Genomic DNA, 26,246 nt, shown 5'->3' with positions numbered 1-26,246 from the left:
CTGGGGGGATGGCCTGTCCCGCTGCGGGCCAGGGCCGCCCAGGTGGCTGGGGGAAGGAGCGGGGGCCTGGGCGCAGCAGGGCTTGTGTGTGGGCTGGAGAGGTACGGGACAGGATGCCGGATTCGTTTCACAGGGACCCTGATAGCATCAGTGCCTGATGCTGCTGTTTCCTGCGTGCAGTGACACTGCGCCTGGCACTGGCGTGTGCTGCAGCCTCCCCGCAGAGGCGTGTGCCCAGATCGTGCCGCTCGGCTGCAGAGGTATGACACGGTTGCGCAGGCGTTGTGTGTTTCTTACAAGAAAGAAACCTGATGGATTCTATGAAATAGTTTTCTTTGTGGGTGTTGCAAGGGTCATTGGATTTTACCACAGCAATGCCGATTGTGAGCAGTTAAGTGATGGTTTCTCCCCTTTAAAATCACTCAGGGTTGCTGGGCTGCTTTAAACAAAGCCGGCTTTCTCCTGCATTCTTGGTAGCAGAAAGTACTAGGTTTTCGTCTCCTAAAATGCATTGCAGACTTGATACAACCTCAGACAGGGTTAGGCTGACCTTAGTTTGTCTTTTGTAAGTGAAGTCTTCTGTAGCATGTATTAGGGAGGGGAAAGTCCACAGGAACACGGTGATTTGATTTAAGCAGCACCCATCTCTCCTGTAGAAGAAAGTTGTCTTTTTGTTGTGGGAAAAGCAAACTGTGGGAGAGGAGGAAAGAACCTGGAGAGCACAGGAAGCTCCCGAGTGCTTGGAGTTCTGTAGCAGCCAGCTTTTGGGTGAGGGTTTGATTAATCCATTTTGTCAGAATGGATGGAGTCTGTTAATCTGTTAAAATGTGGCTCTGTCTATTTAAACCTACCTATTGGATGTGTGCTCAGCATGCCATGGAAGCCCAGCCAGCGCCAGTGCCCTTGGTGGCGTTTCCAGCCCTGCTTCAGCTGCCGTGTAACACCAGCGCCTGCCCGAAATGCCAGCGCCTGCCCGAGCAGCTTCACTGCAGCGAGTGGGAGCTGCTGAGGAGCAGGTGCCTCCCCCTCGCCTCTCAGTCCAGCCGTGGCCTTCTGACTCATTTAGTACTGACTCGGTTTTTAAATACCTTTGCTGATCAGTTATTTGTAGCTGCTTCTTCAGAACCCCATTTCTCTGGGTTTCTGGGGTGATGCTTTCCCACGCCGGCGCAGGCACAGTGTGCTGCAGGTGCGAAGGCAGCGGGGAGGGAGTTTCAAGTAAGTTGGAAGAAGGGATGTGGGAGCCCGGATCCTGCTGACTTTCAATAGTCGTTCAACTGTTCTTTAAAATTGCCACCCCTGGGTTACCTGAATAATGAATGGCCAGAAATTGAGAGAAGGAGTCATCAGGCTATATTTAGGGATGAAATTCATGGTACCAAGGTAGAAGGCGTTGCCAGAGGAAAGGGAAAAAGTGAGACTTTGGAGATGTGTGTAAGCTGTTTGTAAGTGCAGTCATCAGATAACAGGTGCAAGGGATTGTGGACAGAAGTGGCAGCTTTGCATAAATCCAGTAAAAATCGATGTAAAGAAAACGACAGACAAGCTATTAGGCAGTGATTTGAAAACAGTGCATAAGAAGAGAGAAGTACTTTTCCTGTGATGGCAACCTTTTCCTACCGTGTCTGCAGACTGTGTTTTATTGCTATCAAGTCTGGTAGATAAAAATAAGGAACTTGAAATTTTAAAAAGGAAAAAACTGCCAAAACTGCAAGTAACCTGTGCTTCTAAATGCAATCTCAAGCCAATGAGGCGGCAGGGTGAGCAGCCCTTACCTGAGCTGATGGGGGCCGAGGACGACTGAGCCGGAGCACGATCCTGTGCTGTTGCAGTTCTGCCGCAGCCTGTGCTGGGGCTGGAGGTGTAGGAGTGTTTTGGCTTCGTAACTGGGCTGTGTCTGGCCCGGCCCACCCCGAGCAGGGCAGTGGGTGTGCTGTGGCTCTTGGAAAAGGAGCCTCGTCAGCCGTGGTTACTCTGATTTCATACTGAAGTTTGGTCACCGAATGTGAAAGGTTGGATGGCTGAGCGGACACTGCTCCGGGAGCTGCATAGCAGAGGGGCAAGTTTTGCCTCTTGCTTCCAAAAGCCGATGCAGTCAAATGTGAACTTCACAGTCGTGAGCTTGATTTTTGCTTTTTAACCTAAGAAAGTTCAATTTCATGTCTTCTTCCTGTGGTTTACCTTAACTGCAAGTCCAGTTTGTAAAGTGTTATTTAATGATATAATCAAGTAGAAATTGTGGTTTGCCGTTGGCTTCCACCTGACACCCCTGTCTTTCATTGTCCTAGAGACAAGGTTAAATTGTGCTGGAGTTCTTGTTATTAAGATTTGGTTATTCAGAAACTGCATAGATCTCCATGGGTAAAGCAAAGAACAAATTTTGTAACAGGCGTGTTTTGGTTTGAAACCATAAAGAGGTGATTTGACGCTTGCATACACTGTCATTTGAAAAATGATTAATTCTTTGTTGTTTTTTTTTCAGTCCCTTATAGGGAGCCTGGAAAAACCTTCAGTAGGGCTGCTAATACTGATGAGAGATCTTTTATGCCAAGGTATGAGTTTTTTAATCTTCTCAATATATTTCCAATGAAATTGCTGACTGTGAAAACATTGGCAGTTGGGGAAATTAGAGAATTGACAAGTGTATAATGCATTGTTTCAAATAAATAGTTGCCTGGATCTTGTTTCCTGTAGTGAGGAAAAGAAATCCTGAAGTTTTGTGTTCTGTCTTTCCTGATGTCCTCTGCTATTGTACAAATTGAAATCTATGATTACAGTCCACAGTTTTTAAGGCTGTCAAGAATGTGTCTACTTTGCTTTTAATTTTTTAAGTCTTTTGTTTTCATCTTTCTTAGTGGTGATCGTGTCATCAGTTCTGGCCAATGTTTCATCACGTTATGCAAAACCATCAGACCACGTGCTCTTAACCTCTGTTTTCCTCGCACTGAGCAGCTTTTCTGCACCTCCTGTTACTCATAACTCCATCAGTGTTTGGAGAAGGAAGGAGAAACTAATAAATACAAACTGCCTTGTTCAGATGTATAAATTTGTACTCGGGCATTTGCAGTTCACAGGGTGCACGCTGCGTTGCAGGTTAGCGAGAAGTTCCTGCACCCCCTCTCTTTCAGGGCTGTGTTTGCTTATCTTCTTTGTTTATGCTTCCTTTCCCCACCACCCAAATTATAAACTTCTTGATGAGCTGGTGAAACTTTTTTCACAGGAGTGGCTAATTTTTGCATCAGGTTTATCTCTTGAAGGGGCTCAGCCCTTCTCCCCCCGCCACCTTCCCCGCAGCCTCTGCCCGGCTTCTTCCGCTGGTTGGGAAATACCCTGAAAGTTTTGCCTCTTTGTACCCCGATTCAGCCGCTCGGTTACAACAGGGCGAAAGATGGTTCGTGCAGTTAAGCGTGTGTGAGCGCTTGGCTGAATGCAGATGCAGGTGAGCGGGTGCTCGGAGCTGCCTTTCAGGTTACAGCTTTTCATCTGCATTTGCATCCGTCCCTGGTCCTTCTCAGAGCTCCTCCTGCCATCCTGCCGGCACTGCCTTTCATTTTTGTGTATTAAAACAAACATCCTGCATCTTTTCTTCACCTCTCCATCTGTTCACCGGGTAGGGCCCTTCACTCTGTCTTCAGGCAGGAGTCGGGCATCTTGGGGCTGATGCTGTGAATAGCTGATATCTGTTTCTGTCACCTCCCAGGCAGTGCTGGTGACAGCAGCAGCAGAAAAGAGATGCTCCTGTTAAAGAATAAAGAAAAGAAGAGATTAATCCTGAGGTGTCGGGTGTTTCGCAGTGTAGAAGCAAAATTTGTTCATTATTATAGATGAAATCTGAACCCTACTGATTTATTACTCTGTATTTAAAGTGGCTGTACAGGTGCTGGGTAGGTTGGAGAGTCTGGTACAGCGGGCAGGAGGGACCGTGCTGCTCAGCGCAGTGATGGGTTAGTATGAAACATGCTCTGTGCCCCACAGTCGTCCTGCTGTAGCTGGGTTGCTGTGTGTTCATGGGAAGAGGGGGCACAAGCAAGGAGACACGCTCAGCTTTTGCTTTATTTTCGCACCACAGCGTTCAGGACTCATGAGACCAGTTTCACAACATTTATCACAACGCTAAAAGTTAATTTTTTTACACTCCTTGGTGATCCTATTCTTTTTTTGACTCAAAGGAAACACTTAACACCCATAATTTCATTCCATTTTGAAACATAGCCATTGCTTCACAGCATGTGACTCCACTACACAGAGCTCTGGATGGAAATGAATGCTGCTGTGTCTAACTGTGTTTAGGTGGGCACGAAAAGTTGCCAAATGAAAAGTTGGCTAGGATGCAGCATAGTAATTTCTTGAGCACGCTATTCATGTTGTATAAACAGATAACATTAACATACTTGTGAAAGAGCTACAAGATAATTAAGGCGTGTGAGTCTTACAGTAATGAGGCTCATGCGTTTCAGGATCTTGGTTTCCTGTTGCACCTGAAAAAAAAAAATCAGCAAATACTGTAGAGAAGAAATGAGAAGTCAGTCTTGTACTGCGCCCAGCTGAAACTTTCCCACAAGTATTTTTACTATAAATAAGAAGTGAAAGAGTTCGCAGCTAAATTTAACCCTTAGCTTGATTGCTTTGTGGCTTTCCTTAGGTGGAACAGACTGTGGAACTGTAGGGACATGAAGATAAACTGGATCAATAAGTTGCATTTATACTTTATAAAAAATGCATCGCCTTTTAATTTGTAGGGATTATCAAGGGGAAGATAACTGCTGATTGGAATTCCCCTCTCCTTCCCATCGAAAACCATGGGTTTTGAAAGAAAGGAAGTGAGTGTTACTTCTCAGGGTAGTTTTCAAGCAGAAGAGCTTACCATTGTCAGAATTTTAACCAAAAATATTGTTGGCGTACTAGAGTGCATAGATACTGCTTGCTCTGCTGTTAGATGTTCTGGAAAATCCCTTTCAGTTTGACTTAATTTCACAATTTCTATGAAGTTACAGAACTGCAGCTCATACAGGCTTCAAGAGTTGAAGAAAAACCACCCTGAGGTGCTTAAAACTGTGGGCTGCTGCTGGTAGCTTCAGCTTTATTCCCCCTTTAAGGGCTGGGTGAGGGAAGGGCAGCTTGGCTGCATGACTGCAGGGAGCCTCAGCACAGGCAGGGAGCCCTGTATTTCTGTGCTTCTGACTTAAAAATGAGCTTAAAGTTGTGCTGAACCGCCTGCAGAGTTTGTATGCCTCTTTGCAGCTGCACATGCCATTTTTTAATTTTTGTTTAACCCTGTACTTGTGTCACGTTTAGACCATAAAACATACTGTGGTTGAGGGGTGAGGGTTAAAAGTAGGATGTTTGGGCAGTAACGTGTTCAGCTGCCAGCCCCAGTGCAGCTCCAGCGGGGACTGGCTATGGGTGTGCAGCAGCACGTGGGTTTCCTCTTGACTGTTTTACAGCTTTCCCTTGGGAATTTAAATGACAGAAAAAAACCTGTCCCGATTTAATGATTATATAAACTTGAGACACAGATTGTCAGGGAGTTGTCCACCGTTGCAAAGCTAAAAATATGGTCCCTGTTCTTTGCAGGCTGTTGTTAACAGTCGTCGACAAGGTGATAACATTTCTCTATCAAACTACTTGGAATATGTTTTTATTTTTAAAGCAATCCTCAAACTGTAGCCAGTGAACCCATAAATCCTGTGGCAACGTTAGTTTGAAATGCCTTTGAGAACTGCAGCTTGCCCGGCCTCATAGCCCTCGTGTTTCTGAAGCCTTACTTGGGAAGAAAGCGCTATCTTGCTGGGGGAAGAGGGGGAAGATAATTAGCTGCTGAGGTCATTGTTTGCTTGAGCTGCGTTGATAGGGACAGCCCAGCCTGGCTTATAATGTAAACATAGTGTAAATTGTTTATCACCAGCTTTGTCATTTGCCTTATTTGTCAGGGAATCTCGATGAGAATGAGAAGTTTTCTGGTGCTGCGTAGTGAGTTGAGGGGGTTGCAAGATTTCCATAAAAAGGCAGAGTCCTTGCTTGGGCGAGCGGAGAGGTTCTGCCTTGGCAGCTCTAAGTTAGGCCTGACCTTTTCCAGAGAGAAAACGCTGATCTAAACCCTTCCCTGCTGGGGGTGGGTGGGAGAAGTAAACCTCTCTGCTTGCATCTTTCTGATCTAACTGGCTTGTCTGATACTCATCGTTTTATGCTAGAAAATGCTCAGAATGCAGAGGTCAGGCAGCGAGAGCTTGTGCTACCTGGTGTGGCTGGGAGCAGGCACGTGTGGGCACACCGTGTTCGTACCATGGTGCGTTCCTCTCCTTCCTCTCCGAGCGCCAGCAGGTGAATGGGTCCAGCTTGGGGCGTCTCCTATAAACTGGGTCTGTCGGAGTGGCCATCTAAACTTGAGTGCCAAGGTGGAAAAATAAAACCCGCAGCTGTTACTAAAGAGATTTGTGTTCTCAGGAGCATCTGGAGAAGGGGAGCGCGTAGCTGCTTTCAGAAGACCGTGTCATGAATTGGTGTACGCCGATACGCTTTTAACTGTTGGCTTTTTTCCTGCTTTCCAGATTGTCGCTATTTGAACAGACCACACCATGCGTGAGTACAAGCTAGTGGTCCTTGGCTCAGGAGGTGTGGGCAAGTCCGCTTTGGTGAGTTTTGGGAAGCAGTTCTGAAACCGATACACAGACTTCAAAATTGGCATGTCTGAGTGCAGACAGTGCTCGTTCAATGCATCGGGATAGTTGTGTTACTTTCACCGTGCGTAGTGACCTCCACGTAGCCTCTGTTACGCTGCTGAAATATCTGTGAATTTGCGTCACGTTTTTGGAGAAGCAGCAGGCGATGAATCGCTGTTACAATAGTTAGACTTTCACTTCGGCTTCCTGGATGGGTGTAACTTTGTAAGTGCCTGAAGGTCCATTCCTGAGTATTAAGAGCCTTACCTCCGCTGGGACAGTGAACGAGGTCTGGCCGTGCACGGCGGTGAATTCGCAGTGCTTGTGGCTTTGTGTACCTTGAAGGCTGTGCGTTTTCCGTCCTGGAGAGAACCGGAATGAGCAGCCTGGGCAGAACAAGAAGTCACCTCCAGCGTGTGCAGTGCAGAGAGATAAGCACACCGATGACACTTTGCACTCCTTAAGTACTTGCCTTGTTTCTAACAAGAGGTTTACATAGTGGAGTTGATAGTAAAGCATTGTAAGAGAGATTTCTGTCATCTGTTTATCACAAATCAGTCAAGCAGCTCGTTCCAATAAGAAAGGCAAAGAACTGGTCAAGTGTAAAATTATCTAAAACAAGGAACTACACCCTGTTCCTTTTCACAGAAGATGATAGCAGCTGACCAGCCGTTCAGGTAGTCCCTGCTTCTTGCACTGTTGTTTATTCTGCTGAAGTGGGCTGCTAATAATCATGGTAGATCACTGGCAGAAGCCGGAGGAACTGGAGGAAAGATTACTCAGTTATGCGTCAGATTTGATGTACCCTTTCAGCGATCCCATCCTAATCTTTACAAGATGTAGGTGTCCGATTCTTTTGGTGCAGCCTGTTCTTCCACAGCAGCTTAAGCCATCTGTGATACTTTTCCCACCAGCATCCCCTTGATTGTGTTGCTTTCGTTACGTAACACTGAAAGACTCACTAGGTAAAATAGGGCACTTAATTAACATGCTGTACATAAGAATTATTCACTGTCTGACATACTTGAACTTCCTTATTTGTGATGTGAAGTCTGAGCCAACATCCATCACTGGCCTTTTTAAAAGCTGAAATGCAAATACTTAGTCTGGTAAACAAAAGGTAAATTCTTTTTGACAGTCTAGGTGCTAAGTAAGCATATATTGTAATTCATACGCAGCATCGATCCATTACGTTTACAACAGGACACCATAAGTGCCAATTAGCAGCTAAGAGTGAGTAATATTTGGCTTTCAGGGTGACTGTCTACTTATTTACAAGCATTAGCAAGGAGAGGTTACAAGGTGGGATTTAAAATAACACGGAGGTTGCTTTAAAATTTCTTTCTTTGACCTGTATAAACTAAAGTGCCTAACAAAGAGGCTGGTGTTTGTTTCCAGTTCTGTGTTTTTGCAGTCTGAGTGTAGATTACAATATGGTGTTGTTTCACTGCAAATCCTCCTTATTGTTTTAACTCTTCTGTGCCAATACGATGCTGATTGTGCCTGTCGGTAATGAGGACAGGATAGCAGAAAAACCTGCACAGTTACTGAGGCACAGTTGGTTTGCCACTACTTTGTTTCCTGTACAGTAGTTTTCTCCCCGTTTCTAATGAGGGTAAAAATCTTCTGGAGTGTCAGTGGGTAGGCAGCATTACCAAGAGTATCCACTTGTGCGTAGTCCTGTCTAAAACTGGAAACCAAAGTTGGGATGCACAGCCCCCAAACTAAAGGAAAGTTGTAAAAGCCTTGGATCCACACACAACCTGAAAACAACCCCAGATTTGTATCTTCTCCCTTGGCCTCTCTTTCCTCCCATAATCAATAAAAGTAAAGTACGTCAGAAATTAAGAATATTACATATGTTATGAGTGAGGTGGAATATAATCGCAGTTATGATTGTGTGTGATTAGTGTCTATGAGAACACGCAAGCACAGTTGAGACAACAAAAGTTAGAACAGTGATTTATTAGAAGTGAAACAATTTGAGAAGAGAATACCTGGGTTCAGTTAACTTTCTTTCAGAGCAGCACTGTATTTGTGGATATAAAGTAAGGCCCTTGGGTGTTGTAGTAGAAAGATGAAGTGTCCTGAGTGGTTTGTCAGCCTCTCACTCCGAAGGATGCTTCACACACACAGTTCCCTGGATGTGACCGACTTCCGTGCTCACGTGTTCGCCCCCTGGCAAACAGCAGCCGCCTTTGGGCCCTCCTTGGTTAGCAGCTCTGCGAAGAGTCCTAAAACGTCACCTGCCACCTGCACGTCCTGTCGTCGGTTTCCATGGCTGGCTGACGCCGTAGCCCCTGTTAACGGTGGTGTCTTGCAGTGCCCCCGCTGAGATCTGGTACCTGGAGGCAGACAGGGACAGCTCTTCAGTGCGACAGGAAGATACTGGAGAAGCAAAGGCTTTGTTCCTTAACGTGTAAAACAGGTTTATTTAGGAATATAGGATGATCTTTAAATGAGGTAGTACTAGAAATCTTGTCTTCATATGTTAAAAGGAAGCAAAGCATGAGGAACTGCTCAGTTGCCAGCATACAGCAGCATGTTCTGCGTCTGTCTGGCATATGCCACTCTGAAAGCTTGCAAGTACTTGTGTGACAAATGCGAGCCCTCTTGCAGAAATATCTCAGCCTTCTGTCCAGACAAAACACGGCTTCTCGAAACAGATAGTGACTTCACAGAGTTTGTATTATAAAACTTGTGGAAAGTTCAGTTGGCAAAAGGTAGTTGATGAGTTTGTTGATTTTTAAGGAGACCAAATCCAGCGCTAGGATCTTGGTGCTTAGTTTTATAAACTCACGCCACCTTGTTTTACAAACCTTAACGAAACCTCTGGACATCCGTGCGCTGCATTACTACGTTACTGCAGGTTATTGTGGGTGAGAGTGAAAAGGAGAGTGGGGCAAAAAAGGGAAAGGAGCTTTGCCTTGGAGGGGACATGCTGACAGGAGCCGCTGCACGCCATGCACAGAGCTTGGGTGTCCAGAGATGGCAACTTGATGGGAAATGTTGAGAGTAGATGTGCTTTGAGTAATTACATGGGGGAAGAACGACTTCCTCTTTGAAGTGAATGATGTCTCCTCCTTTAATGGTTTCATACAAATTGAGTATCTGGAGACACTCCAGATTTAACTTGCTGCTCTGAAATATGGCTGTGCTCTGGGCGTGTAATCCAGAGTAGCTCCCCTGTAACTCTAATATGATTTGAATTGAAATGTGGATTTTCCACAGTGTGCTTTTCCACGGTAAACAGATTGCCAGTTCTTCTGATTAAATTTTAAGTCTTCCGTGTATGGTAATTTTTGTATTCTTCTAAAGTCACAGGCACTGAAGTAAAGGCATTTTTGAGGATGTCATCTTTTATGAAAAAAGCAAGCAAGCAAAGAGTTTACATTTCAAAAAAGTTTTGAAAAAACTCTTGAATAAAGTGATTCCTAAAAGAACAAAGTGCACAAATTTTATTTAAAAAAATTGCAAATTTATGTGTCTCTTTCTCTGCTCCCCGCTATTGAATTTTAACAGCAGTGTTGAGTGGTTTTTGTGTTGTTACTTTTTCATAAAGTGCTTCTTGGTAAATGTTACTGGTTGTGTTCAGTTCACTCTATTTTTTTCTTCTTTCCTTTCTCCCTAGACTGTGCAGTTCGTTCAGGGAATTTTTGTTGAAAAATATGACCCGACAATAGAAGATTCATATAGAAAGGTAAAATAACATCATTTTTCTATCTTTCAAATAACATCAATTTTATTTCTTTCAAGTCTCAGAGCTTGTTTCTTTTCAGTAATGCAGCAAAAGCTTCTTGGAATGAGAGAGGCTCTTTTCTGAGAAAACCTTATGGCTGCATCAAACCGCAGCAGGAAAGCGATGTGTGGAAACGCATCAGTCTTGGGAATGGTTTCATGCAGACGGTTCCCTTTGGCTTTACAGAGTACTTCACTGGCTTAGGACCCCTGAATGCAGGGGGACAAACTGCATCAGCTACTGTAAAGCGGAATTATCAGGGAAGGACAAATTGCGCTGCTGATTGGACTGCTCCCTAACTTAGTTCTGTTTAACAGGAGGAGTAAATCTCTTACTCCCTGTCAAGAGCTTTCACTTTAAAATCTCCAATGACTCGAGGTGAGGCAGTTTGAGGCTGCACCTCCCAACTGTTTGCTGCCTCCTTCTTCAGAGGTTACTGCACCTGCCCAGGGATCGGTCTGGTGTGTTTTCCTGAACCATCACCCGTTTCCACTTGTACTGGGATACGAGCTGTGGTGGTTGGCAGACAAGCGTACTGCCCCATCCTCCTGCCAGTGCTTCTGACTGATGCCTGGGGATAGGAGCAGCTTGGCCAAACCAGGGTCAGACAGTTACTCAGATCTGTTTGCTGTAGTTTGACGTATAATTATTACTTCAAACCATAAAGGTGTCACTATTGGCTAGGTGTGTGCTATCCGTAGGAGTTGTTACAGAGGATTTATACACCGTTCATCACAGCAGGTTGTGTCGCTGTAGCACAGCAATTGCCTTTTGTGGTTTTCTTCTAGGAATGGCTGTTTTGCCATTTAATTCGAGTGTGTTCTGCTTGGTTTGAAGGCATATAAAATTCTTTATGGACTTTTTGGGTGCAGGCTTGTAACTGTTGAGCACAAGTCCTTGTCAGGATCCCTGAGGCTGTCATGTTATGTAATTCTATCAACAGAGCTGCTTTCTTCACTCGATTGATGTCAAGTAATCCATTGTTTTACAGATTAGCATAAACGTTACCATAATTAAAGGCACCAAAACATAAAACAAAAGCTTGTAACATTTGTGCCTGTGATAATTAAATGTAAATTGGGGTATGGATTCTGCTGTTTAAATTTATTTGACTTTCCTGGAATTACACTCATTGGATCTGAGATGCTTCTCAGTGAGTGGAAGACTTGCTAAGCCTAACTGTGAGGATCGCCAAGTATTTTGCTTTTTGTTTGCTTCCTTACTCTCTTCTACCCCCGCAGCAAAGAAAAGTGGAAGTTTAAGGTCCTTTGATTTGTAAGAGTGGATTTATCTCACTTAAGTTGAGGTGTTTACCACAAGCTCCTCATTTAAGCCTTCATAATCAACAGAGACCTGGAGCATAAGTGAGCTGACCCAAATGCATGGCTTGGGGCGTAATTAATCCTCTAATAGCGGTGCCTCTGTTAGTGTTGGGGAAGTGCAGGTGGCTGGCTTGCTTCCAGAGGTCTTTGCAGCAGAAGTGAAAATTAAGCTGAGATTCCTCTTGCCTGTCCCATTTCAGACATTTTAGTTTTAACTGCTTTTGTCTCTTCCCTTTTTTCCCCAGCAAGTGGAAGTAGACTGTCAACAGTGTATGCTTGAAATCCTCGATACAGCAGGGACAGTGAGTATAATTTCTTTTTCTAACTGGTGTGGAGTTTCTTTGCTAAGACTGAGATGAGGTGTTAAGAATACACCTTACACTAGTGTAATAAAAACAACAGATTAGCTGCAGTAATGTAAATGGAACAATTCTGTTCAATAACGCAAAACCCGGTGTGGTGGATGAGCGTTCTGCAGCCCTGCGAACCCGTTCCCCACCTGCCCCAGGGCTGAGACACTGAGGTCGTGCCACTCACCTCTTCTCCTGCCATCCGCCATCATCTTGCTGTCCGCATGCTGGTACGCGATAGTTTCACACGTGGATTTTGCACGGGGCCAGAATACACAGACACGGATTGAAGCCGCTTCCAGGCAGTGCCTAGGGATGGCCTCTGGCACGTCCCATCAGCCTGCGTGGAGAGGGTTTCATAGTAGAGATTCTGCATCTCTCTGGGAACACGGCTCTGCCCAGGCCGCCCGCCCGGCGCTGCCTTGTGCTGCTTTGGGAGGCCCGTGTCGTCCGGGGCCGGGCAGCAGCGCCCTTTGCCACACCAGTGTCACCTACTGCCGTGCAAAGTCCTGTCGCTAAGTCAACAGACCTTGTAATGGTTGAGTGCTCGTCACAGCGGGAGGACGTGCTTCCAAAAAGTTCGTTTTGTTTAGAAAGCTTTGAAAATTATCAACAGCGATGCGAAGGCGTGGAAGCAGCAGTCGTTGTTACGTGGTTCTGGTAAAGCTTCCTTTCACGGGCGTGGACAAAGGCAGCTCTGATCTGGTACAGATTTTCCAGCCTGCTCCTGCGCTCTGTGGCACTGAACCTTTAAGCCATTTTCCTGCTAGAGATGACTACCATGTAACTGCATGTGTTCAGAGGTGATCAGGCAGTGCCTTCCCACGCTGTCGTGCTCACAGTAACTCGTGAGTGCGTGACACTTAGGCCTGTTTCAATACCGTGTTAGAGGAGAAGTTGGATTTCCAGTCCATATCTGCTGTCTGGCGAATTGGTCTGATGGCAGACTTGTGCTTAACACCCTATCAGAAAATAAATGGAAGATCACTATAAAATAATGTCAGCCAAATCCTAACCCCTTGTATTATGATTTGGGGCATCCAGCAGTCTGGCTGCAGATACATTTTTATTGCTGCTCTTAATCTTTTTCCTGTTTTTTTTCAAGAAGCCTTTTTCTCTGTTTAGGGGAAAAAGACAAAGAGATGTGTTAATGCTTTTACTAAATTTGCATGCTTCAGTGGATTTCTGTAAGGGGTAAACTTGTAAATGCATGGTGTATGGTACTGTATTCTCATCTCCATTACAATAACAGTATTGCTTTGTAAATGTTCATTAGCTGCCTTCACTAGCTGATTACTTCTAAAAATGTTTGATTACAGGAGCAATTTACAGCAATGAGGGATCTCTATATGAAGAATGGTCAAGGGTTTGCACTAGTATATTCTATAACAGCACAGTCCACGTTTAACGACTTACAGGACCTGCGGGAACAGATTTTACGGGTTAAGGACACTGAAGATGTAAGTAGAATATTTTTTTTCTTCTGCAAATAGTTAAAATGTGCTTGTAAGTAAACATACAGGAATTGGTGAGCAAAATTTCTTTCTGAGAATATACTTTGCTGTATGGCAGAGTTTTGTGTTGAAGGAAGTTTCCTTAGCGTGGTTTGTTGTTTTCAGTGTTGTTATTTGGGATCCAACACCTGCTGAGGGGCATAATGAAACGTGCACTAGGAGTCTGGCAGTCTTTGGAGATGGTCTGAGTTACTGAAAACAACTTTTTTTTTTTTCCTCCTTTACCTCCTGTGTTTGCATTTTCTTCTTTCACTTTTAGTGGTTCTTTATTTCCCTCAAAGTTAAGGAAAACTAATAGTTGAACTCGCCAATAATGATGTTCTTAGTAGATCCGCAGCTGTCTTGCAACGGAGACTAACGCTGCTTTTCCCAGCTGCCTGAGGCGGGACCCGCGGTACAGAGCCGTGCCCTTTCCTGGCGGTCGGCTGGGAGGTCTCGAGTCCCGGGCAGGGCGGCGTCGAGCGCTGTGCCCTCTGCACGTGCGTGCGGGGCGTAATCCAGGTTGATGAACTCGAACTGCAAATAGGAGGGATGTGTTCAGCTTCTTGACCAAACTGCTTTGTGATTTAAGCATCATTAGCAGTAATAGCCTGCTTTTCTTTTTTTTTCTTTTTTTTTCTTTTTTTTTTCTTTTTTTTGTTTTGAAAATCACTGAATGTTCCTTTATTTTCATTTCTCTGTGTGAGAGGGCAGCATCAGTAGGGGCTGGGGAGGTGAGTCGAGAGCCTGTGCAGTGTTCATTAGGTGGAGTAGCCCCGGGTCCTGCTGCCTGGAGTAGAGATTTCCTTGCTGTGGCTGTGCAGAGTCCCTTGGTTCCTGAGCTCTGTGTCACTCGAATCCATCAGAACCAGAACTTTTACAGAACCCTAGGTTATCATGTGAAAACGTGCTTCTCCCTTCCTGAAGGAAAGGAGGATGCTTGAGGGTCTGTCGCTCCCGTGATGGGCGTGTGTGAGCAGGGAGGGTTCAGCTTTGCTCTGCGGGCGTGCCTGTCCCAGCGAGCGCAGCGGCACAGTCCGAGGCGCTTGAACTCTCGACAGTTTTCTTTGTTCCTTCTGTCATTTAACAAAATCCGTAACCCAAAGACAGTCACACTGCTCTATGTATTAAATCATTAAAAGGCACTGGAAGAGTCTCAGCTGGTGACGCAAGGTTGTAATTTTGGTTGTTTAAATCCCTTTTTAAAAGAAGGAAAAATGACATGAAGGTAGTTTGCATTCAGTCCTGTTTGAGAGAAGAAAACTGTTTACTGCGTTTCCAGTTCAGGCCCCAGCTCCTGTAACTGGAACTCCTTGGTGGGCTTTTAGTTTCTCAACGAGTGATGTAGGTGAGGTTGCTGGTGGCTTTTGCCGTGGTAGCCGTGTGGCTGGTGGAGACCTGTGCGAACTCTCTCTTTGTGTAGGCTTCCTCCAAAAGAAGCTGAAATTATTTTTTTTTTTTTGCCTCACAGTTGGTGAGATATTCAAGGGTTTGCCCTGAGGAGTGTCAAAAAGGTTGCCCTTTTTTTTTTTTTTTTTTTTTTCCAGTCACAGCTAAAAGGTAGCTTCTGCCTTTGATGTCGGTTGCTTTGGGCTGTGGCAGCCGCTTTCTGGCCCCCCAGCAGAGCGGTGGAAGCGGCAGCAGCCTCTCGTCGCAGCCCCCATCTCCTTACGGCGCTCCAGGCTGGCGCTGCGGCGGTGGTCGGTCAACAGGGCATTAAGGGCAGTTCCTGGGTCGGCCACGTGCGGTTTGAGCAAGGAGCGCAGCCCGCAGCTCGGCCGTGCTGGGGCCGAGGGCAACCTCTCGGGGCTGCCGCTTTCCCTGGGATCTTCATCGTCCCGGCTCCCGATTACCTTGTTTTGAATGGCTTTGGTTCCCTCCTTGGTTGAACAAGCTGAACTTCTATTTATGCAAAAGTGATTTCCATTTAGGTAGGGATTATGCTTGCATAAACCCCTGGTAACACGAGTCCTTTATTAGCCTCGCGGTCAGAGCCCAGCGCTTCGCTCAGCTGCACTCGCTGGAGGGGAATTTGCACCGTAAGCTCGTCAAGTTCATCGGACAATACAGACTGTTGCTTTTGGTTTGACTTCAGTGATTTGATTTAATTATTAAAATGCATTTATTTATTTTGTGTTAGGGGGATGTTACTTGTTGAATCCAAGCTTGAGAACCTTTTGAACATTTAAGCCGTGTTCTGCTGAGTTAGGAAAATGCACTCCTTCCTGTATTGAGTTTCAGAATGTGTGTTAAAATCCCAATACTTCAACCATTTAAATTATGTATCTCTAACAAAGTTTAAGTTCCAGTCTCCTACATGAAACAGTGATGAAAAAGCTAGTTGTTCATCAAACTCCATTTTTGGCTCTATGATAAACAATTGCTGCTTTTTGAGATGACCTTCTACAGAGTTTGATGTCTTTCAAACCTGTATTGTTTTACCCATCTAAGTATCACTTTTTTTGCTGTTATTTCACATCTTAATATACTTTATTTTTTGGCTGAACATGTTCAAAACACATTTTTGTGTTTTGGTATGAGAAGATCTCTCTTAACTGTCTCGAAAACTGCGAAGAATGGGATTAAGCTGATATAGTTGTAAATGTTGTGTTGGTCTCTGATGTGAAATGAGCATTTTTGGATTTGCCTCATCTGTATTGTGACTTCAGGTTTCTGATGTAATAAGTAAAACTTATCTCTCAAAAATAAAAATGTGATCATTTTCTAATCAGTATGGCTGTGCGTTTTTTAAATAGAAAAATTAATCTTGAGAGTAGTCGAATCGGGAAGGGACTACCGATACTAATGTTCAAACATACAGCGTGTTGTAAATTGCCAAAGGAAGTGGATAATGATTTATTTTCCAGCTGGAAAGTACTCATTTTCTGTTCAAAGAATTAAATGTTTCAGGAAATGGAGCGGGGCGCACACCCATTATCAGCGGTTCTTTAGGGTTTTTTCTACTTTTACACAGCGCGAGGGAAACAGGATGCTCCCGCTGCTGTGGGCGTGTTGCAGTGCGTCCTGCAGGTCTTGCCGTGCTCTCACGTTTCACAATCCACCTTAGCTCTCGCTGTGTCGTCCCCTGAGGCCTGCGAGATGCAGGTTGTAAAAGCAACCTTCCGAATGATACGTAACCCGCAGCTCTCGGGTGCGGAAGGTCCTGAACTGCGCGTCTGCCTCCAAACTGGCTGTGGCAATGGGCGGGCTGGAGCTGGGGAGCCGTGCAGTGTCACGCTGGGTGCCCCAGCTGCGCCGTCCTTGGGGAGGGGTCCTGCAGGAGGGGCAGGCAGCGCCTGGGACTGGCTGGCATCTCCCCATCTTGTAGGTGTGGAAACGGCTCCCGAAGGGTGGGTGGTTGTGGAGTTCTGTGGGGTGCTTTGGATGTGCTTTGTTTGCTTGTTTAAAGGTCTTTGCTACCGATTGGTGACATCTTGGTGGGCTGCAGCTGTGGTAGCAAGTGCCTGAGAAGCAGAGGAAGCCTTCTGGAGCTGTGTATCGGGGTGTCATTTCTAAGATGTCTTAGCACTGGTTTTAACCTATCTTTTTGCCTCATTTCTTTCTCCTGAAAGTCTTTTAACTCAGCAACTGATGAGAGCAAGTCTCCTGCTGCTTACACTTGCCAGCGCTTACCCTGATACTTGCTGAGACAAAGGGATTAACAACGTAACGAGGGCGGGCTGCGCTTGGCTCTCCGCGCTGCACCGAGCAAATACAACCGCAGCCCCGTGAGCTACGGCTGAGCAAGAGAGCCCGTCCTTTCTGTTGTCCCTCGTGCCGCCTGTGGGAGGGCTGTCTGGGCAAGCCGAGGGACCCCTCCTTTCCCTGCAGCCTGATGCAGACACGTTGGCAGTACGCGTTTACTACAGCCGAGGTCCTTTTCCTACAGTATTAAATGTCTTTGTTTTTCTGTAGGAAATGTCACAAGGAATATGGTTTCCCCAAGGCACTTTTTTCCTCATGTAGGAGCAAGAAGGTGACTCACCCAGACACTTTAGAAAGCCAGTGGCTTAAGGAGAGGGGCAGATGCCCTTCCGTCGTTGTCTTGAACAAATGATGTGCCTGCATTTGCGTCATGAGCGTAGGGTGAATCTTTTGAACGCATATCAAATGTTTTTTTTAATACTGCATGAGATTATTTATTGGAAGGGATGTCCTTTCAGGACCTGAGCTGCTTGGTGACTAGTTGGAAATTTTGATTATTCTACGCTAGTGAAGACAGCGCGTAGTGTTTGTGCCTTTTGTGGTGAACATCCTCTTTTCCGTGCGAATGCAAAACATGTCGGGAGTGTGATACTGTGGTGAGAAAGGCAGGTGGTCTTGTGCGTGGGGCTGTTCCTTCTTAGTCTGTGTCCAGGCAGTGCTTTTCAAAGGTTCTTCCACTTGTTGTTGTGTGGCTTGACAACAGGTTGACAAGACAGGTCACAGGGGCTGAAACGTATAATGTATGTCTTAAAACACATGCTGTATGTTCTGTGGTCTAAAGGAAGCTAGGTTGGTAGGCAGTTTAGCCTGCTGTCACATGGAAGTCCTGAAATGCATTTCAGTAATAAATTACGTTTTTGACTAGAAGGTGTTTGATGTAGAGACCAGAAAATAAGTCTTTACTAACTTAAGATTGGGCTGAAATATCCTCCATGTGTTGAATTCTTAGCGAACCAGGGTCTCTATGGTATGGACTTTCTTCAGCCCTTTCCCAGCAGGCATCTGAATTCCAGTCTAGTCTGTGAGCTCTGCTGAACTTCTGATTTTTTTTTTTTAATTGCTTTTCGTCCTGTCTTTTTTTTTGCCCTCTCCTCCTGTACCTTTGTAAGCCGTAGCATTACAGTCCGTGTTGTACCTTAACTTGCTGATGTTCTTGTTCTTGCTTGTCTCCTCTCCAGGTTCCAATGATTCTGGTCGGCAATAAATGTGACCTGGAAGAAGAGCGTGTAGTCGGCAAAGAACAGGGTCAAAACTTAGCAAGACAGTGGTGTAACTGTGCCTTTCTAGAATCGTCTGCAAAGTCTAAAATCAACGTTAATGAGGTAACTATCAGCTGTTCCCTTGTCTTTCCTACTTCGGCACGAATGCCGCATTAAACCAGCATGCAGTCCTTCCTGTGTTTAGTTGGGAAGATTCAGGATGATTCTGAAATCTCAGCCTAAGAAAGGCTTCCGATGCAGCGTGTTTAGTTACTGCTTTCGGTTTGTTCTAAGGAGATCTCCTTTTTCTCTGTAAATGGTGAGTGATTTCTCCAGGTAAGTGCTTTCTATAGCCTGTGTTGGGGACATGAATAGCAGTGTCCTGGGTAAGCCCGGTTAACTGGGTGACTCTTAGCTTAGACAAACCTTATCTGAAAAGTGTACTTTTTCAAGATAGCTGCCGCTGCTATTCAGAACGCGGATTATGCCCCATTGTGTTACTTGTCATGTTGTGTAGTGTCGGCCGTTGGCTTTGAAAGTATTTGCTTTTCACATTCCTGCTGCGTCTGGCTGCTCAAGCAGACATCCCATCACAGTCCTCCTCCGGTGAGCCAGTAACGTAGCGAGGCCGTGTCCAGACACATCTGTCTGAGCGGTTCCCCGTGGCTGAGTGAGAAACACCTCTGCAGTCGGTGTGCCTTGTGCTGCCGCCTGAGGTCGTGAAGTTCTGCTGAGGGAGCTCTGCTTGACATCGGGCACCAAGCCTTTATTCTCTGCCGTGAGTTATCTGCCTGGGACAGAGGCCAGGCCTCCGGCCACAACAGCTAAGGTGACCCCGTGGAGCATAGCTGGGTTGGTACCAGGAGATAACTGGGGCCGTTTAGGAGGCTGTGTGATAAGCAGGAGCAGCGGGATCTTGGACCAGACCCAGCGTTAATTTGGCAGCTCGTGGGACGTGCACAGCCCTGCACCTCTCCCGTGGCGAGGGAAGAGAGCTGCAGGCTGCGCGAGTTGCAGCTCCTGTGGCTGGGATTAGCCTGGCTGTGGCGCACGCTAATCTAGCCGGGTAAATATAGCTCGCTGAGCTGGGCTCCTGCCAGAAGGGATTTTGGGGGGTGGGTGGGTGTGTCTGAGCTGTAGTAAAACTGTGACTGTTAACGAAGAAACGAGTGGCTCAGTCATCGAAGAGATCGCACCGTGGAGTGCAACAAGTTCTGTTTCATTTGGATTTCCACGGTCAGTGGCAGAGGCCGACCTCTCGTCAGCCCGAGGTGCCTGAAAGCTCTCCCGAGCGCTGGGTGGGAAAGGGGGTTCTCTAGCAGGCAGGACGCGGAGCTGGCCTGGGGCGAGTGCGTGCCTGTGGTTTATGTACCTGAACGTGTGAATCCTGTGTCTCCGTGTTTCCCTGTCCTGTCTGCTGCCTCCAGTGAGGCTCAGATCATAGCGAAGAAAGTTATTATCTGGAAGACTAGTTTCTGGTTCTATTGTGATCTTAATTTCCTGGTTTTCTGCCAACTTATATTGCCTTGTTATGAAAAGTATAAAAGCTGAGGAAATCAAAGAGAAGAAACACTGTGAATCAAGCAACTTACTGTACCGGTTGTTCGTTCGTTCTGCTGGCTCATGGACTGGGGAAGCGTTTGCATCTTCTGGGTTTTGTTTTTGCTTTTTAACTACTTTTGGACTTTAGAGCTTTGTTAAAATCTAGGCTAAAGGGTGGTGAATTTCTGTGTGCGTTTGCTGAAAGTGAGACAAACCTTTTATCCAGGTAATAAGCTTTTAATGCAGAGCCCCTCTCTGAAGCAGTGCTTCAGGCATTTTTCTGGTGAGCTGTGTGATGCTCTTGCACCACCACACTGACTTTTTTAGGGATAGTGGCATTCCTGAAACCTTGTGGCAGACTTCTGCCCTCACAGTCAGTACCATCACTTAAATGATCTAACTTTAGATTTTTGTTTGTTTTTTTGAGGGTTTTTTTCACCGTGGAAAGGTGAGAGGGGTCTACCTGAAAATAGTCAAGATTTTGTTTGCCAGAGCAGAGATGGTTCATGCCTTCAGAAATTCAGACTCCTCCTGCACATCATAATCACATTCAAATCGTCTTGGCTCTTGTTTGTAAAGGCTTAAATACTGAAAGCTGATTTACATCAGCATAGAAGATGCCACTTATTAATTGGTTTCTCTTGCAACTTTCTGTGTGTATCTCCTCTGTACACATCTGAACACGTTGGCTGTGTCCGTTGCACGGTACAAACTGCTGCTTTGCCTGAGCCTGGCAGTAGGAAACAGTGGCCGTAACTTTAGTAAAGGAGTAGTGTGAGCAACTCCAATGCTGCTATAAAATATTTTACATGAGAGCTTGATAAAGCCAACATCACGTTCATTTCATTTGCAACAATTAACTGTGCCTTTTCATGTAGGTGATGGCCGGAAAATCTTAAATTCCCAGTTGTTGCAATGTGTTATAAACTGTTTCTTTGTCTTCTGAATTTCCTTGGAATCAACAAGAATTTGTGACCTGTCAGCTGCTCCAGGAAGGAAAAAAGTAAACAAGGACAAGGGTGGAGCCTTCTGAAGGTTTAAATATTTCTCCTCGGTACTGTGACCTGGCTCCAAGCTTTTTTGCAAAGCTCCTTTTGCTATAAATGGGTTGAGTATTGCTGGGAAAACAACTCACAGCAAAAGGGCTCACAAGAAACTCGTCTTTGAAGCTGAAAGAGGCCCCTGTACTTGTCCCTTTCTGGAAACGTCTGAGTTCAGGGCAGATGTTTTGCTTCTCCTTGCTAATTTTGTTAATAAACTCAAAAGATTAGAGCAGGGAAAAAGGTGAAGCGATTAACAGCTCAAATGTGTTGGGCAAAGAGGAAAATTAACAGCGTGTGCCATGCGGGGGGTGAGTGAAAACCACTTCTGAAGGTGAAAGCCAAGGGAGAGGGACCGTGAGGATGTGCTGCCGCTGGCGTAGCGGTGCTCTGCAGAGACACCAGCCCAGGGAGCGCCCGCGCGGAGGTCATCCTTAAGGATATTTTGCCCGCCTTTCCAAAAAACCTCTGGTCATTCCCCAGTTTTCTCCCGCTTCTCCAAAGCGAGGGTTTTGCTGCCGTTCCATCGCTGTGCTCTCCTGGGGCCTGTGGCCGTACGCAACCCGAAGGAGGAAGCGGTGTGCTGCAGGGTGGGGGGTTGCAGCTCCCTCCTGTTCTGCTGGTGGGAGCTCGGTGCCCTCCTGTTCCATAAAGAGTTGCTTGAGAAACACGTTGGAGTCAATGCCAGCGGTTCACCCGAGTGCGTAAGACGGCAGGCAGCGGGAGGGAGTACCAGCTTGCCCACCTGCCGAGTGTTTGACCCCTGCTTAGGGTTCTATCACTTTGGATTTTCAGTTTGTGTTTTGTTTTTCATTTTCAGATCTTTTATGACCTGGTCAGACAGATAAATAGAAAAACACCAGTGGAAAAGAAGAAGCCTAAAAAGAAATCATGTCTGCTGCTTTAGATTCCCATCACGCAGCAGCTCTGAGCCAGGTAAGAGGTGACTGAATTCCACCTGCAGCTCAGGCGGTCAGACCACGGGCCGCTCCCGACAGCGGGAGGGCCCGCTCCCCTTCCCCGCGCTCCCCTTCCTTCTGTCTGCTCCCAGATACAAAACTCTGCATTTGTTGGACTTTTTTTTTAAAAAAAAAAAAAGCCAGCTGTGCTGAGTGACCTGGCAGGGAAATGCCCGCTTCTCTCCCTTTCTCCTGTTGCGTGGGTTGCCGAGTGCGACGGAGCAGGAACTTCCTTTTGACTCTTGCAGGTTCTCCCTCTGTCTTGTGACACCAGGCTCGGCGGCGCCGTGGCTCGGTTTTGCTTCCTTTTTATCCTCTGATGAAATTTGGTAGCATCTCTGTGTTACTGCTGCAGCTGCTTTCTCAGCCCTGGGTGCTGTGGGGACAACGGCACATTGGTTTGGGTGGGACGGGGGTTTTAATGGCACAGAAATAAAAAGCTGCCCACCTAAAAGCCCCAAAACAAAACCAAAAAACACCAAGCCAAAGTTGGACACAGCTATAAATAATCTTCCTGTGTATCTTGGCAGGGTGCTCTGTGCTTACAGCTGTTCTGTCGCGCTCCTGAAAGAAAACCACGTTTCTGTAGCTTCAGGTTTTGGACAGAAAATGCACCGGGGCTGCCCCGTGGGCTGTTGGCGTGCGCTGCACGGCCCCGTGCCGGGGCGGAGAAGGGCACGGGGTAAATGGCCCGTCTCTGGCCCTGGGAAGTAAGAAACAGTCAGAAAACCAGCAGGTCATCCCGAGCGGGGGTTGCAGCAGAGCAAGGGCCGCCAGCAGAGCGGGGCGCAGCGGCGGGACGGCCCGGGCAGGAGCGGGCTCACCGCAGCGCTCGGGATCCGAGGCTGCACTGGCCGTCGGCTCCTGAGGGTGAGGCTTCAGGCGTCGGCTTCTGGTGGTTTCTGCCCCGTCCGGAGCTCTGTGCTCCGTGCTTTGGTTCCACGAACAGGTGCTATTGGCAGAGCAACTCGAGTGCCCTTGTCCTGCAGCGTTGCAGACGCACTGCTGGTCGCAGAAGGATTTGGGGGATGAATTCCCGTAAACAGGCGGCTCCACCCTCCGCCAGCTCTGACGCTCACGCTGTGACGGCCGTTTACGTGGCCTCGGTGTGATGGAGTAGGGTCAGCGGAGCTGTGCAGTTAACCTGCTGCTGCTGACTTGTGCTTCATTGACTGATCAGTCTCTGACCCTGCGCTTTGAATGCCGGAAAGGAATAGCTGTGGGCTGTGGGGAAGCGGTACGTCTCCAGCGGCGTGCCCTGCTCCTCAGGTGACAGGTCTGAATTCAGCCGGTGTGGGGTCAGCCGGGGCGGCTTCCCCCGCTGCGGGAGGCCGTGCTCCCTGCCGGCTCGGCGTGGCTCTGCCCTCGCCCTCCCGCGCGGCAGGGCCTGCCGGCGGCGGCGGCAGCCCGGCGCTGACGCAGCAGCAGCTGCTAAAGGAGTTCCTGCGTTCGGTCGGTTACTGGTGAGGCTTCTCGTGACGCTGACTCCTACCCCTGCCCCCAGACCTGCTCTGGGTGCTCAAAATGCTTCACACTGGCTCCCCCATTCTTTGTAAATCTCTTCCCAGTTCCCTGCCTGGTGTTGCAGCTGGAACAGGGCTCGGGGAGGTCTCAGCTCCTTAGGCTTCAAGCGCATCTCGGAGATAGAAAAGATGACATCCCTCTCCCGTTGCCGAGTTCGGAACCCCCTCGAAGGCTGCCTGTGTCGCAGAGCCGAGGGGTGGGAAGGGCGCGCTCGTTGCCGCAGCGGGACGGGGTGGCGGCGCTCCGCCGCTGCTCTGCTGCAGCCGGGACAGAGCAAGACCTTGTGTCTCAGAGTTATGGTTTCCAAAGTCTCTTTTCTTTCCGTACCTCCGAACTTGGCGGGCGGTAGGAACCGGTACGGGAGGGAGATGAGCTCTTCCTGCTGACGTGCCGCGCGTTTTCCCAGGCCTGGGTGCGGGCAGCTGCCTGGGGAAGCCTTTGGGCCCGTGTTCGAGGTCGTTCGTCTCGTCGGTAGGATGGGAAACCTGCCCTCTGTCATCTTCTGTGCTTTCTCTAGATTGCAGGAATGAAGAACTGTTGCCTAAATGGAAAGTGCCAGCATTCCCGACTTCCGAACCTTATGGAAATGAATAACATATCTGAAGAAGCTTCTCCTGTTTTTATATACTATGAGAAGAATTTAGATCTTAAAATGGTTTGCACACGGTCCCTGGAAAAAGAAATTGCTCTGTGTATATCTCTTGGAAATTTCCGACAATAGTACTCCTCCTTTGCAATAGCAGTTAACAGACGTGAAAATAAATATAATTGACTCTAGTGTATGATTATACAAAGGAGCATGGATGCATTTCAGGTGTTAGGTATTGCTACTATAATTAAAATTTCATATTGACCCTTTTCTCATAATTTCTCCCCATCAAGCACTAAAAATGTTCCACCGTTATATTTTATATCTGTAACTATAGATATATATTATCTGAAACTTCCCTTTGAACTCACTGCAACGAATAACTTTTTGAGTCATTGACGTTCATTTTGTATTTAAAAGTTACGGAATATCATTATTTTCATTCTGCCATTATATTCTAATTAAAAATGTTTGTGCATAATGCTTTGGAAAAATGGGTCTTTTATAGGAAAAAAACTGGGATAACTGATTTCTATGGCTTTAAAAGCAAAAATATATAATATACTAAACCAACTCTAATATTGCTTCTCGTGTTTTACTGTCACAGATTAAATTACAGCTTTTATGAATGATTAAATTTTAGTACATTTTCATTTTGTTTCTGTGTTTTTGTTACGGTTTCCAGGCTTTGGTTTTTAATCCATGTTTTGTGAATTCCTCTCCCATTCTGGCAGAGCAAGTATTTCGTTACAAGAAATACCACCAGTACGTTGTTACGCTGCTGCGATGTCTTCATGCCCCCTCCTTGTCGGCTGTGTTCGATCATAGCACACGCTAGCGCACAGCAGGCTGCTTTTGGTTGGTTTTGTCTGTTCTTTGGAACGTTTGAAGATTGTATTCTGCTGAAAATATTTCCTCTGTACAAGTATTTTTCTATGTACAAATTTGGGTTAATTCTGTGTCACGGTCTGGCTTTTACTCTGATCTTGGATCTCACGCGGTCGTGCTCTTCGGGGGCAGGAGCCCTGTTGTGACGGTGCCACCGGGCGGGCAGGAGCCCGCGCCGATCTCACGGTCGGCATCTCGGCGCAAAGCTGTGGAGTTGGAAGTTGGTTCTGCCCGAATCCGATTGCCACGAAGCCAACGGCCGCTGTCGGTTTTCAGACACAGCCTGGCTGCCGTTACCTGCTCTGCCCCGCCGCGGAAGGGGCTTTTGGTTTCCTTTCAGGTCGATTTCTTCTTTGTTTGTTTGTTTTAAATACCTGTTGGTTTCATAAAGCTTGAGAGAGCAGGATGTGAAGAGAGCCATGGGCACTCCGCCCCGATCCTCCCGTGTATATGCAAGTGCCGCCTTTGGGAGCTGGGGGGCCCAAATCCCACCCTCGGTGGGATGCCGCTGGAATGCCTGCAGCGTCGGAGGGCTCGCTCCTGCTTCGCTTCCGAGTAAGTGAGAAGAGAAAATGTGTCTTCACAGTGAAGAAAACTCAGGACGGCCTTTGTCCTGGTTGTCCGAGCGGCAAATAGAAAAGCAGTAGCTGGGGAGCGGTGGTTCTGGGCCCCCTGCAGGGTTTCATTGGCAACCGGGGGCAGAAATTTCTGTAACGGGGTTTTTCTGAAGCTGTGTTGCTGATGCGGCTGTTGAGTTGCGCAGAGATCCCGCTTTCCGCATGCGGCCCCGGCGAGACTGGAGGACAATGACGTGAGACCGTCTGCCTGTTCGCGCGCTGCTGGGACAAACGTCGTGACGCAGCCGGTCGTCCGCAGCCGCCCGTGCGCCTCCTTCCTCAGGAGGGGCGGAAGCGGGGGTTCTGCAGGTTGGTTATCTTTGCTAATGTAAGAGTATTTTAGTAATAAAGTAATTTTAACGTACCTGCCGATTGCTAGGCGTCTCTTCTCTGAAAGCAGAAACCTGACCTTAGTGTCCTGGCGGCGCTGCGCCACGGGAGCTCAGCGCCCGCGTTTCATGGATGCCCCGTGTGACACGGCAGAGCCGCCTCCGCGGTGACGGTGCTCGGCACGCCGGTGCTTTCCCACGGCGCCTCTGAACTCGGCGTCTCCGCAGCGTCTCCCAGTGCGGCTGTTCCCGCGGTGGAACTGGTCGGTCTGGTGAAGGCAAGTCCAGCCT

At 47.1% G+C, this 26,246-nt stretch overlaps 1 protein-coding gene across 1 annotated transcript; it reads left to right on the top strand.

Moving 5' to 3' along the window:
* Positions 1 to 2,510: 2,510 nt before the first annotated feature.
* RAP1A (RAP1A, member of RAS oncogene family) lies at positions 2,511 to 24,774 on the top strand. The gene is made up of 8 exons (XM_009960131.2): positions 2,511 to 2,552; positions 6,549 to 6,632; positions 10,291 to 10,359; positions 11,966 to 12,022; positions 13,390 to 13,530; positions 18,447 to 18,590; positions 21,870 to 21,985; positions 24,050 to 24,774. Exons 2-7 carry the CDS (start codon positions 6,576 to 6,578, stop codon positions 21,954 to 21,956), a joined length of 555 nt encoding a protein of 184 aa, XP_009958433.1. The 5' UTR covers positions 2,511 to 2,552; positions 6,549 to 6,575; the 3' UTR covers positions 21,957 to 21,985; positions 24,050 to 24,774.
* Positions 24,775 to 26,246: the final 1,472 nt, after the last annotated feature.

Source organism: Leptosomus discolor, chromosome 21 (genome assembly GCF_034619465.1).
Source record: "Leptosomus discolor isolate bLepDis1 chromosome 21, bLepDis1.hap2, whole genome shotgun sequence".
In the NCBI taxonomy this organism is placed as follows: Eukaryota; Metazoa; Chordata; class Aves; order Leptosomiformes; family Leptosomidae; genus Leptosomus; species Leptosomus discolor.
This window is presented reverse-complemented; position numbering and strand designations above follow the sequence as displayed.

What these genes read in the sequence shown, in the direction of transcription:
- RAP1A (XM_009960131.2), top strand. Translation starts at nt 6,576, where the DNA reads ATGCGTGAGTACAAGCTAGTGGTCCTTGGCTCAGGAGGTGTGGGCAAG. An exon ending in GTGTGGGCAAGTCCGCTTTG is followed by an intron (nt 6,633 to 10,290) that starts GTGAGTTTTGGG and finishes CTTTCTCCCTAG; the next exon opens with ACTGTGCAGTTCGTTCAGGG. An exon ending in TAGAAGATTCATATAGAAAG is followed by an intron (nt 10,360 to 11,965) that starts GTAAAATAACAT and finishes TTTTTTCCCCAG; the next exon opens with CAAGTGGAAGTAGACTGTCA.